The sequence below is a fragment of the Hipposideros armiger genome, unplaced genomic scaffold, assembly GCF_001890085.2.
Source record: "Hipposideros armiger isolate ML-2016 unplaced genomic scaffold, ASM189008v1 scaffold_649, whole genome shotgun sequence".
Classification (NCBI taxonomy): Eukaryota; Metazoa; Chordata; class Mammalia; order Chiroptera; family Hipposideridae; genus Hipposideros; species Hipposideros armiger.
The window spans coordinates 434,280-449,957 of NW_017731999.1; the positions used below are offsets into that span (position 1 = coordinate 434,280).

A 15,678-nucleotide genomic window follows, 5' to 3' on the forward strand; every position below is an offset into this window, starting at 1 on the left:
CCGCCCCCCCTTCCTTTCACTTTTGAGGTAGCTCCTCTACCTTCTGGATAATGTGACTTCAAATTACGTTTAAAGAGCCATGTAATCACTATCTCTTCTAGCAGTTCAATGAATCTTCAGTATATAGGATTTGATTCTCTAAGAGTGGATTCATGGATGGATGGATAAAAAGAAATCTTGGATAATATCCATCTATTCATACTATTCATTATGAATCGAGCCCGGCCATATGTCAGCATGGATGTGCTAAGCACAGATGTGCTAAGCACAGACTGGACACAATCCCTAGACTTAAGGACTCACATTCTAGATGGAGAAAAAGATCATGAGACCAACCATCACAGTCCCATGCAATAAGGACTGTATTAGAGAAAGCAAATCTGTTGTTGGAACACTGGGGAGGGACTGCCTAATAATTATTCAAAAGACCGTGGAAAGGTGGTTGAGGATATCTGTCAGAGAATATTTCTTGGAGAAGGTGCATAGCACAAGAGGATGAATATGAATTTGGCAGGTAGATAGAGAGGGTGAGAGTCTTTGAGAGAGAAGAGCCCACAGAAGGAATGCCAGCCTTTGGAGAACTCCATGTAGTTGGTATTATTAGAGCACAGGAAGCAACTTATGAGATTATCAAGCTGGACACTTGACAGGGGTCATATACTTAGCCTTTTTAATGGGATTAATTAGCATGGAATTTTGTTTATCCTGATGGTGAAGTAGAACCACTGGAGGGTTCTAAGAAGGTATAACACAATCCTATTTGTATTCAAAAGAAATAATTTAGCAGCATTAAGAAGGGTAGCCTGGGCAGAAATGAGAACCAAGGTAGTGCTATCAATTGGGCGGTTTATCTCAAAAGAAATTATGGGAGCCCAATCAAGATTATGGAGATGAAGGGAAGAATCAAATTTAAGAGACAGTAAGAAATTAAAGATGATTAGACTTGGTGAATGATAGAGTGTGCAATGCAAGGGAAGAATCTAAGATGCCCAACGTATTTCTTTTTAGGGCAGTGGAAAAAATAGGTCATGATGCCACTGACTGAGTTAAAGACTAAAGGAGGAAGAACAGGTTTGTTGGAGAAAGTGATAAACTCAGTTTGTAAAAGCTGAATTTGTGATGCCAGAGGAACACTCAAGAAGTGTTGTTCCTAGACCTCATGTCTGACTGTAAGAAGGAGCTTGAAGGCTCATTCTCAACTAGGAGCTTCGACGTCACTGGAGGAATCACTGAAGCTGGATGGTATGATTGAACTTACACTGAGATAATGAGCAGCATGAAATATCAGAGTCAAGAATTAAATGCAGGGCCAGCGAATGGTGTGTTAGTTAAGAGTTGGCTTGGGGCACCAGCTCTGAGCAGCAGGAACCCAGTTCGGATCCTACATGAGGGCCAGTGACACTGCGCCCTCTACAGCTAAGATGGTGAACAACAGCTTGACCCGGAGCTGGGCTGCCGCGAGTCACTGGCGATGGCATAGGTTGCAGTGGAGTTGCAGTGGGCTGCCATAAGCTACCGTGAGAGGCCGGCAGCCGGTGTGAGCTGCCAAGAGCTGCTGTGAGTGGCCGCCCAGTGGCCAGCGATCTATCTGCCTCACCCGGGAAGAGCGCAATGATAGTACCAATCCTCCACAATTAGACTGAAGAACAAAAGGACAGCAACTTGCCTGTTCCTCTTCCCTGATTCCCCAATGCTGTTCCTCTCCCCTAGCTCCCCAATAAAGCCTTAAAAAAAAGAAAAGAAAAGAAAAAAAGAATTAAATCCAGAGGAAATGCAAGTTTCTTATGCTTTCAAACTTTGGGCCATGCACATAGACTTTGATAGTATGCTATGCAATTTCAAACACATGCCAACTGCCTGCCTGCAAGATAAAATTAAAGAAAACTTACTACAGTGATTACAATATCATCTGTTAGATGTTCCACTGCACTGTAGAGAGACTAAAGAGTTAAGTCAGTCCAAACTGTCAAAAATGAATAACATAATAAGAAGAGCATCATTTTAAAAACAAGAAAGATAATAGTCCATTTTAATGACACTGGTGTATTCAGTTGTAATAGAGCTTTTGGTAGCATCAGCAGAGCTTAACTTTTTTCTGCTGTGAAATAAATTTTGAGAAAAATAAAATCAATATCCAATAGCAAAATCAGGCCAGAAGGTAGAATATTAGTATCCTGTCCTCATTAGCTTCAAATTGATAGGTCTATGCAATTGACTACATATTTCTTATTTGACATTCTTTGACAGAGTCTTTCAACTAAAAAATTATCATTAAAATAAAAATTTCCTGAGATTTCCATAGAAAAGAAACACTGAATCAAGGAGGTAAGATGTTCACATGGAGGTAAACTAACAGAACAGCACCAACATGGTCATCAAAATCTGATTTAAAGATATGGCACTGAATTTTCTGTGTGGTTATGGGACCTGAGCCTACGTCTGACCATTCTCAGGCATGTCACTTATAAGGCACAGTTGCCATTCAATTACTTGATCAAAAACAGCAGGCTACTGGTGTTGAAACAATGCCTAATAGGATATGACTTCCTCTGATGAAAATGAGTAAGGAATAGATATTCTTTCAGAGGTTGGATGGTGAACTTAAATATAATATCTCAAAACTGATGAACATACAATCTGTAAGGAAACATAACTTCAAATGTTTAGCATAGCTGGACATAGATGGAAAAGAATGATATCATTTACAACAATATAATATACTGTCATCAGAAACGGTTTAAATTTTTAAAAAGCAGATTTGCAAACCACGTTATTCTCTGCACATCATGCAGCAGCCTTCAACCAACAACCGTTGTCATTGATCTTTTTAGTTTCAACCATGTGCAGATGTAGCAATGGTATGCAACTTTCCAATGACGATTTAAGCAATGTTGAATATAATTTATCCATTTATTTATCATTTATTGAGAGTCGATTATGTGCCAGACACTATGTTAAGAGATAAAAATAAACCCATGCTCCCTATATGAAAGAGTGCACAGTGCACTGAAGGTAATATTTTAAGTATTTTTCTTCTGTAAGCTGTGCTTTCTCCCCAAATCTCAGGACATTCATACTTCCTTAAAATGAGTGTGATTTTACATTTTGGGTCTACAGTCTACTATAACTTCCTGAACTCTTCCAGCAGTATCATTTCAGAGGTATTCTGGTTTTGCACAGTTAATTTTTCTTCTTAAAGTGCCCTGCCCTTGATATTTTTGTTTGATTTGTTTTTGTTTTGTTTTGTTTTCTGAACTGAAAATAGGAAGTGGCTGGCAAAGTATAAAATTTGGCAAAAAGTGATAAAACTAGCAAGAAAATATTATTTTCACCCTCAAAAAGCATTTCTAACTGCACAGCCTGTTAAACTGTAAGATAAACACTCACTGAATTTAGAAGAATCCCCAAGACAGGAATCTTTTAAGGAGATGAGTAAATTACTCTAAAATATCCTATAGAGGAAAATATGCCATGTTCAATTATATAGACTAATACAACTACTTCTCCTGGAATCTGCATGTCATTTTACTATATATGTATGTAGATTAATGATTAATGCTTAAGTTGGACACGCTTCATTTGAAAGTGTGAATATTCCTTGGAAAAGGTATTTTTTCCCCAGGTATTTTAAAAGGGAACATTACTAATTAGGAAACCCACAAGAGAACATAATATTTTGGTCTCACCCAGAGCTTCCTGTATTAGTTTAAAATCTCTTAATTTTTATAATTTTTAAGCTCTAGGAAAATGTCTATAAAAACAGAATGCATAGATTCTGTTTAATCAATAAATAACATTATTTCACAAAATGGAGTGACACTCTTGTCAATGTTTTGATAATTTATTTTCTTTTAATCAGTTGGTTCACATTATGCAATAAGAATAAAAATTTATTTAAAAACTACAAATCCATTTTGGAACAAATATCTGAAAATCTGACTGCCTTATTATTATTATTATTATTATTATTATTATTATTATTATTATCATTTTTGCTCCTATTTTCTGAATAGCTTTCCAAATGCATGTGATTTAAAAAACAAAAAAAAAATGTATACATTTGCCTCCAGGCTAAAATATCTTGCTAACTTTCAGCCAAGATTATTTTTACGGTTGAACTATTAACTTCTGAATATAGGGGCTTATAACAAAGAAACTCCCAGACCCAGAACTCCCATCATGTCCACGACACCACGATAGCATATTTTAGAGTACTGCATCTCGACATGTTGAGGTGTTGCATTATTTAAATCCTCTATCCACAATAAGAGGCTATATGCCTAGGGTATTAGCTTTGGCTCCGTTTCTTTCCAACTGACTCTAAGAGAAAAGTATGTAAAGAACCTAAACTTCAAATGGGGGCGGGAGTGGGGATGGAGGTTGGAAATTAGACTCAGGATTTATCTAGGAAGAGACATTATTTATTCGTATGCATTCTGGACTTGAAAGTGTGGGAATATCCGCCCGCTGATTTGACCAGAGACACATTGCTGCATACGTTAGATAGCCTTTCCGGGTGTTGAACTGCACATTCATTCTTACAATAACTGCTGTAATGTTTAAGCTCTCCTTTTGATAATAAGACTGGTGTGTATTGCTAGATGTAGATAAACTCCACTAAATGTCACAAATAAGTACAGTGAATTAATTGCTAACCACATCTATACACAGAATTTGTGAACATTCAATGTAAGCTTGCCATTCATGGCGAGATTTAACTTACAAGCATTTTTTTGAACAAGAGTAAATTTCTCTGGAACAGAGAAGCAGGTATCAGGTAACTATGGCAGAGGCAGTGACTGGCTCAGTAGTCTGTCTCAACTTCATTACAGACCTCACAAGCATGCCCTTTTATCTCCATTTGTTTTCTTAATTGCAAAACACAGCTTTTTTCTCTCTCTCCACCTTGTCATCTCTGATTTCTTTTGGTTGTCTTTTTCTAGTTTCTCTTTTATATTCTTGCTGGCTGTTTCCTGTTTACTCTTTTTTGATTTTGTCTTCCCCTCTAGCCCTGAATGTGGCTTTCTTACAGACACAGAGGCCCCAGCAGGACTACCCCAAAGAGCCAATTCTAACTTGGACCCAGCACAACACTACTGCTGTCAGGAAGGTGCTGTCGTTGGGCTTGCATGAAAACCAAACCAAACCAAGCAAAACACAAAACACCAAAACACTAAACTGGGCTTAATTTTAACTCAGAAGTAAAAACTCAGGAAAATTCGTTGCAATCTTTCATGAAGCTTTTTTGAGGAACATCTCTATTGTAAATGCACGCAGATGCCTAACTTTAGGCATGAAAAACGAACGCTTAAAAAAAAATAGCAACGCATAGGTCAGCGCCCTCAGAAACATTTTTGTTCAGTCCACAAGTATTCTCTGGGGAAAAAGAAAAAGTGCTTATCTTGAACTCTTGATTTTTTTCCTTTTTTTTTTGAGCATGAAATTTTTATCAGTTTGTTTTGTTTTTNCCCCCCCCGCCCCCTCCACTACTTATAAAACTAGCAAGCAGAAGTCTCTCTGGAACAAGATAGAATCATAAAAGTTTTCAAGAATCTCGTCACAAACTAAACAGTACAAATTGCACATTCTTCATGGAAGTATCAGCCTTTAGTGCGTGCCTGGATCCAACTATAATAGATTATCCCAAAGTGGGAAAGAATGAACAGTACAAAATTAGCAGAACTGAGAGCAGAGCTTGTCTAGTGAAGGCAATACAATCCGCACTTCAGGGGCCTGGATTCTCAGGCAATGGGAAAAGACCACGTCAAGTTTAACTGTTGGAAGTGCACACTTCGTAGAATCTCAAGAGGCAAACTGGTGTACTGACTTGGGTATGAGGAAAATTATATTAACAAGTATAATGCTTGCTATCTCTTGGCATAATAGCTATATTATAATCATGCCTGTTATTTATGTAATAATGCATATATGTGCATGCATACATGCAATAATGCATGCATCCCTATTATACAAATGCAACACACACACACACACACATAGTAAATATCTATGTATTTATGTAGATTCCATATTCTGAATTTTTATGAGTTAATTAAGCATATTCCTGAGTAGGTATATAACTGTGCCTTCATACAATATTAACAAATATTTTCAAATACATATTCACACAGTTAGAGGAGTAGATTTAATTTATAATGTCATGGGCTGGTTAATGTGACATTCTCTCAAACTTCATGTAACAGTAGAGGAATTACCAAAAAAAGAAACAGTTAAGGTATAATAATAATTTTAGCCATTCTTTTTCCAAGTTGCTATAATCTACCCAAAGATAACTAATTGTTCAAAGTAAACATTCCACTCCAACCACAAAAGGAATCCATTACACAAACATATAATTCACAGTCATTTTTAGTGGGTTGTAAACAGTTTGGAATGAGCATAAAATGGGACAAAAATCAAAGTGAGCATTTTGAAATGAAAAAGTGTTTGCTACAAAAGGTCAGTCCCTTTGCTTGGCAAACTATGTAGAAAAGCCTGGGAAAATGCTGATCACACAAGCAATGAGGGAATTTTAAAGCCAACAGCCTCCTTGTTTCTTTAAACAGACATCGGAACCTATAACTGGATCCTGTCAAACAAACGACAGCAAAAAAATATAACAGCTGCTAAGAAGTCAAGTTGAGAGATAAAGTTTTTGAGGCTAAGGACCTTCTCAGAAGTAGACTAAAGGTCTTTCTTAAATCTTTAAGCAAGGTTATGGATCCCACGGTGGCTTTTAGGCACCAAGTCAAATATGTAAGTTTGTATATCATGCTTGTCATAGAATTTTGTGTTCCAGAAAGAAGAAAGAGGACAAACTTGTTGATTAGCATCTGCTGAGGAATTAAGCAAAGTAGCTTATAGCTGGAATCTTCAAATTTGAAAAACTTGGTATCATTTATTTGTAATTGTGATTAAAAAACATAAAAATGTACTATCTGAACCATTTTAAAGTATACAGTTCAGAAGTGTTAAGATCTCCAGGTATCATTTTCATGTTAAATAGTTTGGGGGGCAAATTAACCAGAATTGAGAATCATGGAGGAAGAATGAGTTGTTAAACCATATTTAAAAGGATGAGTGCCAGTCCAAATGAAGTCAAATGATTTAAAAAAACAAAAAAACAGTCCTGTTCCCTCACAAAAATATACTGGATGCATAAAAATACATTCAGGGTAGAAATACGTTGATTCATTTAGTTAACTCCATTATTATATAAAATATACTTCTGCAATGGCTGGTAATGTTAGGTAGAAAAAAGATTGGTTTATGATTTCAGGGGTGTCTTTTTGGGTATCTCACACCAGGTGACTCCTTATATGGCATTGCCACATTATGTCAAGAAAACATCCTGGGAACTAGGCCAAATTAAACTTCTCCTGGTATTAACAAGAGGCAAAAAACAGACAAGTGTGTGTTTATTATTCAGCTTTTTGTATGTCCTTTAAAAGATTTTTAAATAAAATGTATATATTTAAGGCATACAACATGATGATTTGATATGATTACTACAATGAAGATAATTAACACATCATCTTTTCACCTAGCTACCATATTATTGTGTGTCATGAGAGCACCTGTAATCTACTCTCTTAGTATATTTCCAGTATTCAAACAGTATTAACTAGTGTCATCATGCTGTACATCAGATCCTAGGTCTATTCATATTACATAACTGCCACTTTATGCCATTTGACCAGCATCTCTCCATTTCACTTATTCCTTATTATGTCATTTTTAAGCAAACTCCCCTTACTTTTTTTTAGTGGTTATTAATTGTAGTGGTTATTCTCTCCTTGAGTACCTCTTCTTTTCTTTCACAGTTTGTGCTTTGTGTGTGTGTGTGCATGTGTGTGTGTGTGCGTGCGTGCGTGCGTGTGTGTGTGTGTGCGCGCGTGTGTGTGTGTGTGTGTGTGTATTGTTTAATGTGTTGGTTTGTTTGAAAAGTCATGATGCATTTTTGCAACAAAAACATAGAAAAATTACATCATGACTTTTCTGACAACCCGATATATCTCCTCTATATTCTCAGCTGGTAGTGTAGAGAATGACACATAGAAGGTACTAAATAGCTACTTGTTGCACAAATGCAACAAACACTTAGTGGCTGTTACTTCATTCAACCAATATTAATAAATACAAATGTGTATGGTTCTTTTCAAATAATGGGCTTTCACAAAGAGTAGTCAGTTATATGCTTTAAGAAAAATAACTGTAGATTGAGGCCTTAATACTGCTTACACCAGTTGTTTAGTTCACATCTCCTAGGCCCTTGTCTCTAAGAGATACAAGATACCCTATTTTTAAGTAAACAGTTTCTATACACTTTTGAGGTCATCATAAGCTATACAAAGTAGTTTATAAAACAGTGAAAAATGGATTCCTCACTGTTTAGAGCTACACACCACCTGTATGTCACAATGATTCCTCTACGTGCTTGTTGCCCTAGATCTCAAAAAAAAGAGCCCGATGATCTCATGCTTTTTGTTAGTTTACCATATGTATTGAGCATTAGCTGATTTGATATTTTTACAGAAATTGCTTTAGAAGAAGAAACATAAATTGAGTTTTTCATTGGTGACTTACAATATCTCATATACCATTTCTGCAACTGTTAAGGCAAGCCGAGGGAGAATTAATCACTTGGAAGAGCTTTACAGACTAACATACGCCTGAGGACCCAGGTCAAGATGGCAGAGTAGGTAAACGTTCTGCTTGCTTCCTCCCAGGACCACATCAACATTACAACTAGACTACAGAACCATCACAGAGAATCACCTGCAATCTAGCTGAGCTGAAGTCCTACAACCATGGACACACAGAAGAAGCCACATGGAGAATGGTAGGAGGGGAGGAGACATAGAGCGGGCTGGTCCCACACTTGCATGTGACCATTAAAAATCGGGAGGGGTACCTTGGCTGTAGTCTCCCCTGAGAATCAAGGGATCTCAGCACCACACCAGGTTTCCCAGTCCAGGGTTCCAGTGCCGGGGAGAGAAGTTCCCACAACTTCTGGTTATGAAAACCAGTGGAGATTGAGGCTGGAGTCCTAGGTATTCCTCTTAAAGGGCCTGTGCATGGACTTACTTTCTGGCAAAGTCATTCACTCTGAGTTCCAGTTGCTGGAGCAGCAGCTTGAGGGGTGCCAGGTACATACGGGAAGGAACTGAGTGATCTGCCTGCAGGGAAAGGGCTGGAGGGGCAGCTTTCTCCCAAACGGAGGAGCTGATGGAAGCCATTGTTTCTAGTTTCTGAGACCCTGTCCTACCCAACTTGCAGGACCACTCAAGCTGCTTCCAGTGGCTTTTCCATACAAATGGCCTGTTTTGACTCACACTTCAGACTTTCCTAAAACCTCACAAAGGTTCTCAAATCCCAAACAAGCAGTATCTGGTCTTGGCATACCCCTCGTACCTCTTGCTAAGAAGCCCCAAGCACAGCACTAGTGGCAGCCAGCCTTGGTTCACGGCTTGGCCTCTCCCAGGCACCTCCAACCCCAGTGCAGGTAGAAGACATCTATGGACTGCTTTGTGGCTCATGCCAGGTGGCCCCGGGCAGGGCACAGGCTTAGGCTGAACTTAGCCTATGGCAGGGCCCCTCCCAGGAGGCCTCAGGGGCCCACACACCCAGTGGCCAGTTTCAGATCTTGCCAGAGCACCATCAGGCCACCTTCAAAGATACACACCCAAAAGGCATGTGGGACTCCCTGACACAGGGTGGATGAATGGATAAGAAAACAAAAACTCTTACATATGTTGCCTACAAAAAGCTCACTTGAAAGACACACACAGACTGAAAGTAAAGGGATGGAAAACTATATTTCATTAAAATGGAAACAAACAAAAAGCTGGGGTATTAATACTTATACCACACAAAATAGACTTTATAACAAAGGCTATAGCAAAAGACAAAGAAAAACCTAGTAATCCCACTTTTGTGTATTTATCCAAAGATATCCAAAATACTACTTTGAAGAGACATGTGCATCCATATTTTTACTGAAGCATTATTTATAATAGCCAAGATATGGAGGCAACCTGTTTGTCTATCAATGGATGAATGGATAAAGAGGAGGTGGTACATACATACAGCGGAATATTACTCAACCATAAAAAAAAGAAATCCTGCCATCTGCAACAACATGGATGGACCTAGAGGGTATTGTGCTGAGTGGAGCAAGTCAGACAGAGAAAGACGAATGCCATATGATTTCACTCATATGGGGAATCTAAAGAACAAAATAAATGAACAAACAAAACAGAAATGGACTCATAGTTACAGAGAACATTTTGGTCTTTGCTGGATGGAAAGTGGTTTAGGAGGGATTGAGAAGTACAAATTGGTAGTTACAGGGTAGTCATGGGGCTATAGAGTATAGCATAATGAATATAGTCAATAATATTGTAATAACATGTATGGTGTCAGGTGGGTATTAGATTATCGGGGTAATCACTTTGTAAGTTATACGGATGTCTGATCACTGTGTTGTACACCTGAAACTAATATAACATTGTATGTCAACTCTGATTAAAAAAAGATATTAAAGAAAGACTAATACACTCCTTTACAGTTTGTCCTCCAAGTTCTGTGTATATTTTCTAGGCTTAGCAGGCAATGTCAGAAACCACAAAAGTGACTTTTATCCAGTTATAACAGTTGGTGAGGAAGAGAATGCTCTGGTGGTTTAGAGGAATGAAGAAAACCAAATCAAGATAAGGAAACATACTAAACAAGTTATTCGCTAAATTGGTTTACATTTGGCTCACTAATAGATTTTCTTCTAGGCATGTCCGAGAGATGCAAAATTTAAAATGTAATACCATATGACCAGGGATGAACAAAGAATGCATCTTGTGCCAAGCACTGGGTAGAATTTCCCTGGGGAGACTACAGGAGCATAAACAGTTTTGTTCTGCCAAGTGCAAGTAACTAACTGAATGAATGAATGAATGAATGAATGAGTGGATGAGTGAATGAATAAATGGTGAGATCTGCCTTGCTGATATTGTTTTATTTGAAATCAAGTATGTAAGAAGCACTAAAAAATTACAGCTACAGTTTATAGATGATTTTTTTTTTTAAGGCAGGGAAATACTCAAGACAAAAAGAGAAGAGGAAACAAAAAGTTTTTTCTAACAGTCGATGTGCTGTTGTAGTGAGTATTGAGGCCATTTCCCTGAGACTGTGAGAGAAAACACACAGTTTTCATTAAATGTGCCTTTCTCATAACTGGTCCATAAGCATTTCCCATGACTCTGCAGTTGAGTATCTTGGCTGGAAGAGGATCTGGCCATTAGAAAGAGGGCTGTAGATACGCTGGGTCCCAGTCGTGCCGAGAGACTTGGCACCTTTCTATGCTACTTCCTAATACCAACCCCAGCATAAAATGTCATCAGAAGCCTGCATAAACATTGGACTTAGATTCACATAAATTATTTCTGTCCTGAGGTGCTTTATGCCAGAATTTGGTAAAAACAGCACTTTGAGTAAATAGAATTGGCATATAAATGTAAGAATATTAATCCAACAAAATGATCATAGAAAAATATAATCAGAAGTACACACTTGTAAATCTTGCAGTGATGTGAGAGGTTTATCTTGTGTCTCTGAGATTTTTTTAAACATTTCCATGGAGTCCCTTTAAGCTGACACTGCCAAAGTGCTTCGAATGATCAGTTTCTTTGTGGAATTGTGGTCTTTGAGTTTCGTTAAAATGCTGGGGAATTATTTTAGCAATCATATGTATGATTAGTGCCTGTTTAGTACTGGATCTACAAATTCAATTTAAGAGTAAACACCAGGACAATGAAATATAGTGCCAGATAGGATTGCTCCTGTCAGTGAAAACGCTGTCTTATTTTATTCAAAATCTCTAACAAAATGCCATGAACAAAAGATACAGTTTCTATTTATAGACATTTTCTACTCTACAATATTATGGTACCTGTATACCACAAGGCTGTATCTGGCAAAATTTTCTCTGTGCCTGGTGTATGCACTGAATAGAGGGAGAGGTACAGAGCCCTTTTTTATATGTGCACACATCTTATTATGTACAGCGTCCCCCAAAGTCCTATTTGGATTTCTGCTCTAATATAACCGTGCTTACACCATCAGTGCTGAGTACAAGTGAATGAAGATTTCCTGAAAATGATAATTTAGCTATTGGCAATAATAACATTATAACATTTTCAGTGATCCATTTTGGCCTGAACTACTTATTAAATAATATTTATTCTTCAAATATGTACTTAGAAAATTAAATGAGATTGCAACATGCAATAAAAACACATTTCTTTCTAAAGTCCAATTGACTCCATTCCTCACCTACACCTCTCTTCGTGTTCATTCTGCTTTTACTGTTTTCTACTTTTGCTCTGAACTCTCAGCTCTTCTCTCTGATGTGTTGATATGCTTTTCCCCAAAGCCCGTCTCTTTATCCACTTTCCCTATCCACTCGTCCCCTTCTTGTTATTCTCCATTTCCTACTGATATGGGAATACTAGGATCCCAAGGCTGTCCTTACAGTATAATTAAAGTATGAATTTCCAGGAGTTGGAAATTGCAGACCATTTTTATTATGCTTCTATAATAAAGCCAGGTAACACTGAGAGAATTAAAATAGCTTATCCCTAGCAGATAACTTGATAAAGATTTTTTCCCCCTTGGTTCTATTGTTTTAGGAGATTGGGAGCTGAAATCAGGAATAGATTCACCAATTCTTTTTGTGAAAACACGTCTATCTTTTACATGATATATATCCCCCTAGATCCTGGGAATATGTTGTAAACTTGTAACAGATGGTGATGAAGCTTCATATTTTTATACAATACTTTTTCTTTTTTTTTAAGATTCTGCATCTATTGTATATACCTTCCAGGGAAAATGACCTTGAATGAATGAAGTCATGGTCTGAAGAGAAAACATCTCACAGATAGACTAGCATAGAAATGATGAGTCAATTGGGTTTTGTTTTGTTCCTCTCAGGGAGATGAAATAATTTCAGATGAAGAACAGAATGTTGAAATATAAGGATCAAAGGTCATCTTAACACTGGAGGTGCATCTGTTAATTGTTCCAGGAAAACCAGTTAGCCATATTCTGACTGAACAGAAACACATGGGAGATGGAGCATCACTGTTTGCAAGTAGAAATGCTATTTGCTTCAGTTGGATAATGTTGGGGGCTTACCAAAAATTGTCCTGGCACCACATCTACCAGCATGAATGTTAGGAGGGTTCTAACTCGTGAGTGTTGATATTTTATGAATGTTTTATCACTGGCTTGAAAACAAGAAGTTTGCAATTGAATCAACAACGTGTCAGACACACAAAATATTAAAAAAAAAAGAGAACATTAGTGGGAATTACTGATATCCCTATTGTAAAAACAAACTGAAGTTAATAAGAAACTGGATCCTCTTAACCGATTAACAAAAGTCAAGTTTTAATTGCCTGGCTTCCCAGAGAAATCAAGTGGCACTGTTAACTTCAGCATGGGTTGTGAAGAGGGTGCAGTAATGGGGAGAAATTGCTGCATATTCAGTTACCCACCTCTTTTTTCGACAGCTTCAATGCATTGCTTTACGAACCGCGGAACAGTGGAATTTTCACGTTCACACACTGTGTGCAGATGAGAGCCAAAAATTTGATCTGCAAAAGAAACAAAGATGAGCTCCATTAAAATCCAAGCTTGCGTTGTTCTTTAATTTGATTCTGTTTCCATATCCACTGCATGATGAAATCTGCATCTTGCATAGGAATCGATTTTTTGCTTTAATTCCAAAGTGTCTATTGCAGACATACACAGACCATAACTCCCTCCTTTATGGAACAGAACTCCGGCCCCAGAAAAAGAAAACTAACACTCTGCCCTCAATTAGGCAGGGGTGACTGAGTAAATTTTAGTCTCTCTGGGTTTGACTGTGTTGTCTATAAGGTAATGACAGGAATTAAGAAAACTTCTACAAAATAATCTTAGTGAATTGACATCTTGAGTGTTTTAGAAGAAATTTATCAATGATCATCAAAATTTTGATTATTTCAGTATATTTAGAAGATTCATTCTGTGGCTGAATGACATTTGACGAGATTAAGTTTAAAGAGACTTAACTTTGAAGAGAATTCCTGAACATTTCTCCTGCTTTGAATGTCCTTCCTCTCCTCTAATCTAAGTGACCCCTTTCCTTTAATGCTCAGCTCAGATGGCACTTTCGCCACAAACTCTCTCCTTCCCACCTTAGCTTTGTGTCTCCTGGAACATGGTTCTTTGGGATTCCAGTTCCTGAGGATGGTAACAGGTGATATGGGAAAAAAGGCCTGTAATCAAAATGGTTTAGCAACATTGGGTTAAACAAAGTTAAATGGGTTTCTTTCATGTGTGTTTATTTTAGAGCTTGTGATATGCCAGTGTGCCCTGGGAATCACCACGAGGGGCTGCAGGATGTAGTATTTCCCACACTTATTTGAGTAAGATCCTTTTATTTCAAAGGGCATCCCTCTAGACTAATGTTTCCGAGAACACACTCAATGAAATCCTAGCCTAGCCCTCTTGTTTAGAACATGATTTATGCTACCTTGCATTGTGTATTTACATTTATAATATATGAAGTATATTTATTTTCTCAAAGTAGATTCGGAGTTCCTGCATCATCTGTGTGTTCTTATAGTCACCAGTGCTTTGCACAGATTCTGGTCGACAGGACTCACCCACGATTTTTTAAAAATTGTGGTAAAATATAAATAACATAAAATTTACCATTTTAACCATTTTTATGTGTACAGTTCAGTGGCATTAAGTACACTCATACTGTTGTGCAACCAACACCACGATCCATTTACAGGACTTTTAAAAACAGCATAGATGTCTATTACTGATAATGAAACAAATATTTAATAGTTTCAAGGGCTTCCCATCTTGCTCAGAATGAAATCCAATTCCCTGTCACCACTTTCAAGGCCACACAGGACCTGACTTTCCATCAGTTACTTGATTTCATTTGCTTCCTCTCTCCTATCTCCCCGTCATTGCTTGCCGCAGCCACTCTGTCCATATTGCTGATACTTGTCCGCACCAAGCATACTTCTGGCACTGGACTTTGCATTTATTATTTCCTCTGCATGCAACTCTATTGCCCTAGGCCTCTGATCAAATGTCATTATTGTAGCCTTTTCAACCTACTCACCTTAAAAAAAAAAAAGGCAACCATTGCTAAGAGGATCTCTCCATGTCACTTCCCAGCCTTAATTCCCTTAGAGCACTTATCTCCACCTGACATATTAGACTGATGTGTTTACTGATTACTTGCTTCCCTTGCTTAGAATGCCAAATCCAGGAGAGTAAGGACTGTACCTATTTCTTTTATTACTGGATCCTCAGTAACTAGACAATGTTTGGCATATACTAGAAGTCCAATAAATATTCATTGAATCATTGGCTGAAAAACATCACCTGAATCATCAATGGAGGTTCTCAATGAATTTTTAAAAATATTTGTAGCTGAAGTGAGGAGAAAAATATAAAACGCAGCATAACAGAATGCTAAATGATACATTTTACAAAAGGGTAGTCAAACTGAAGTGTGTTGAGATGTTAATGAAGTCATGATTTTCATCCGTATGTTAGAGAAAGTGATGACTTGAATTGGGGACAACCCAGCATTCAGGGAAGAAATTAAGC

The 15,678-nt window shown here is 37.6% G+C and overlaps 1 protein-coding gene across 2 annotated transcripts in view; it reads right to left on the bottom strand.

The window, feature by feature from the left end:
• Nucleotides 1–15,678, bottom strand: part of ARHGAP15 (Rho GTPase activating protein 15) — a 652,765-nt gene that overhangs the window by 221,041 nt on the left and 416,046 nt on the right. For both annotated transcript variants that reach the window (XM_019625987.1, XM_019625988.1), the window contains one exon: nt 13,554–13,652. In XM_019625987.1, coding sequence (XP_019481532.1) covers nt 13,554–13,652 — 99 coding nt within the window. The remainder of the gene's footprint in view (nt 1–13,553; nt 13,653–15,678) is intronic.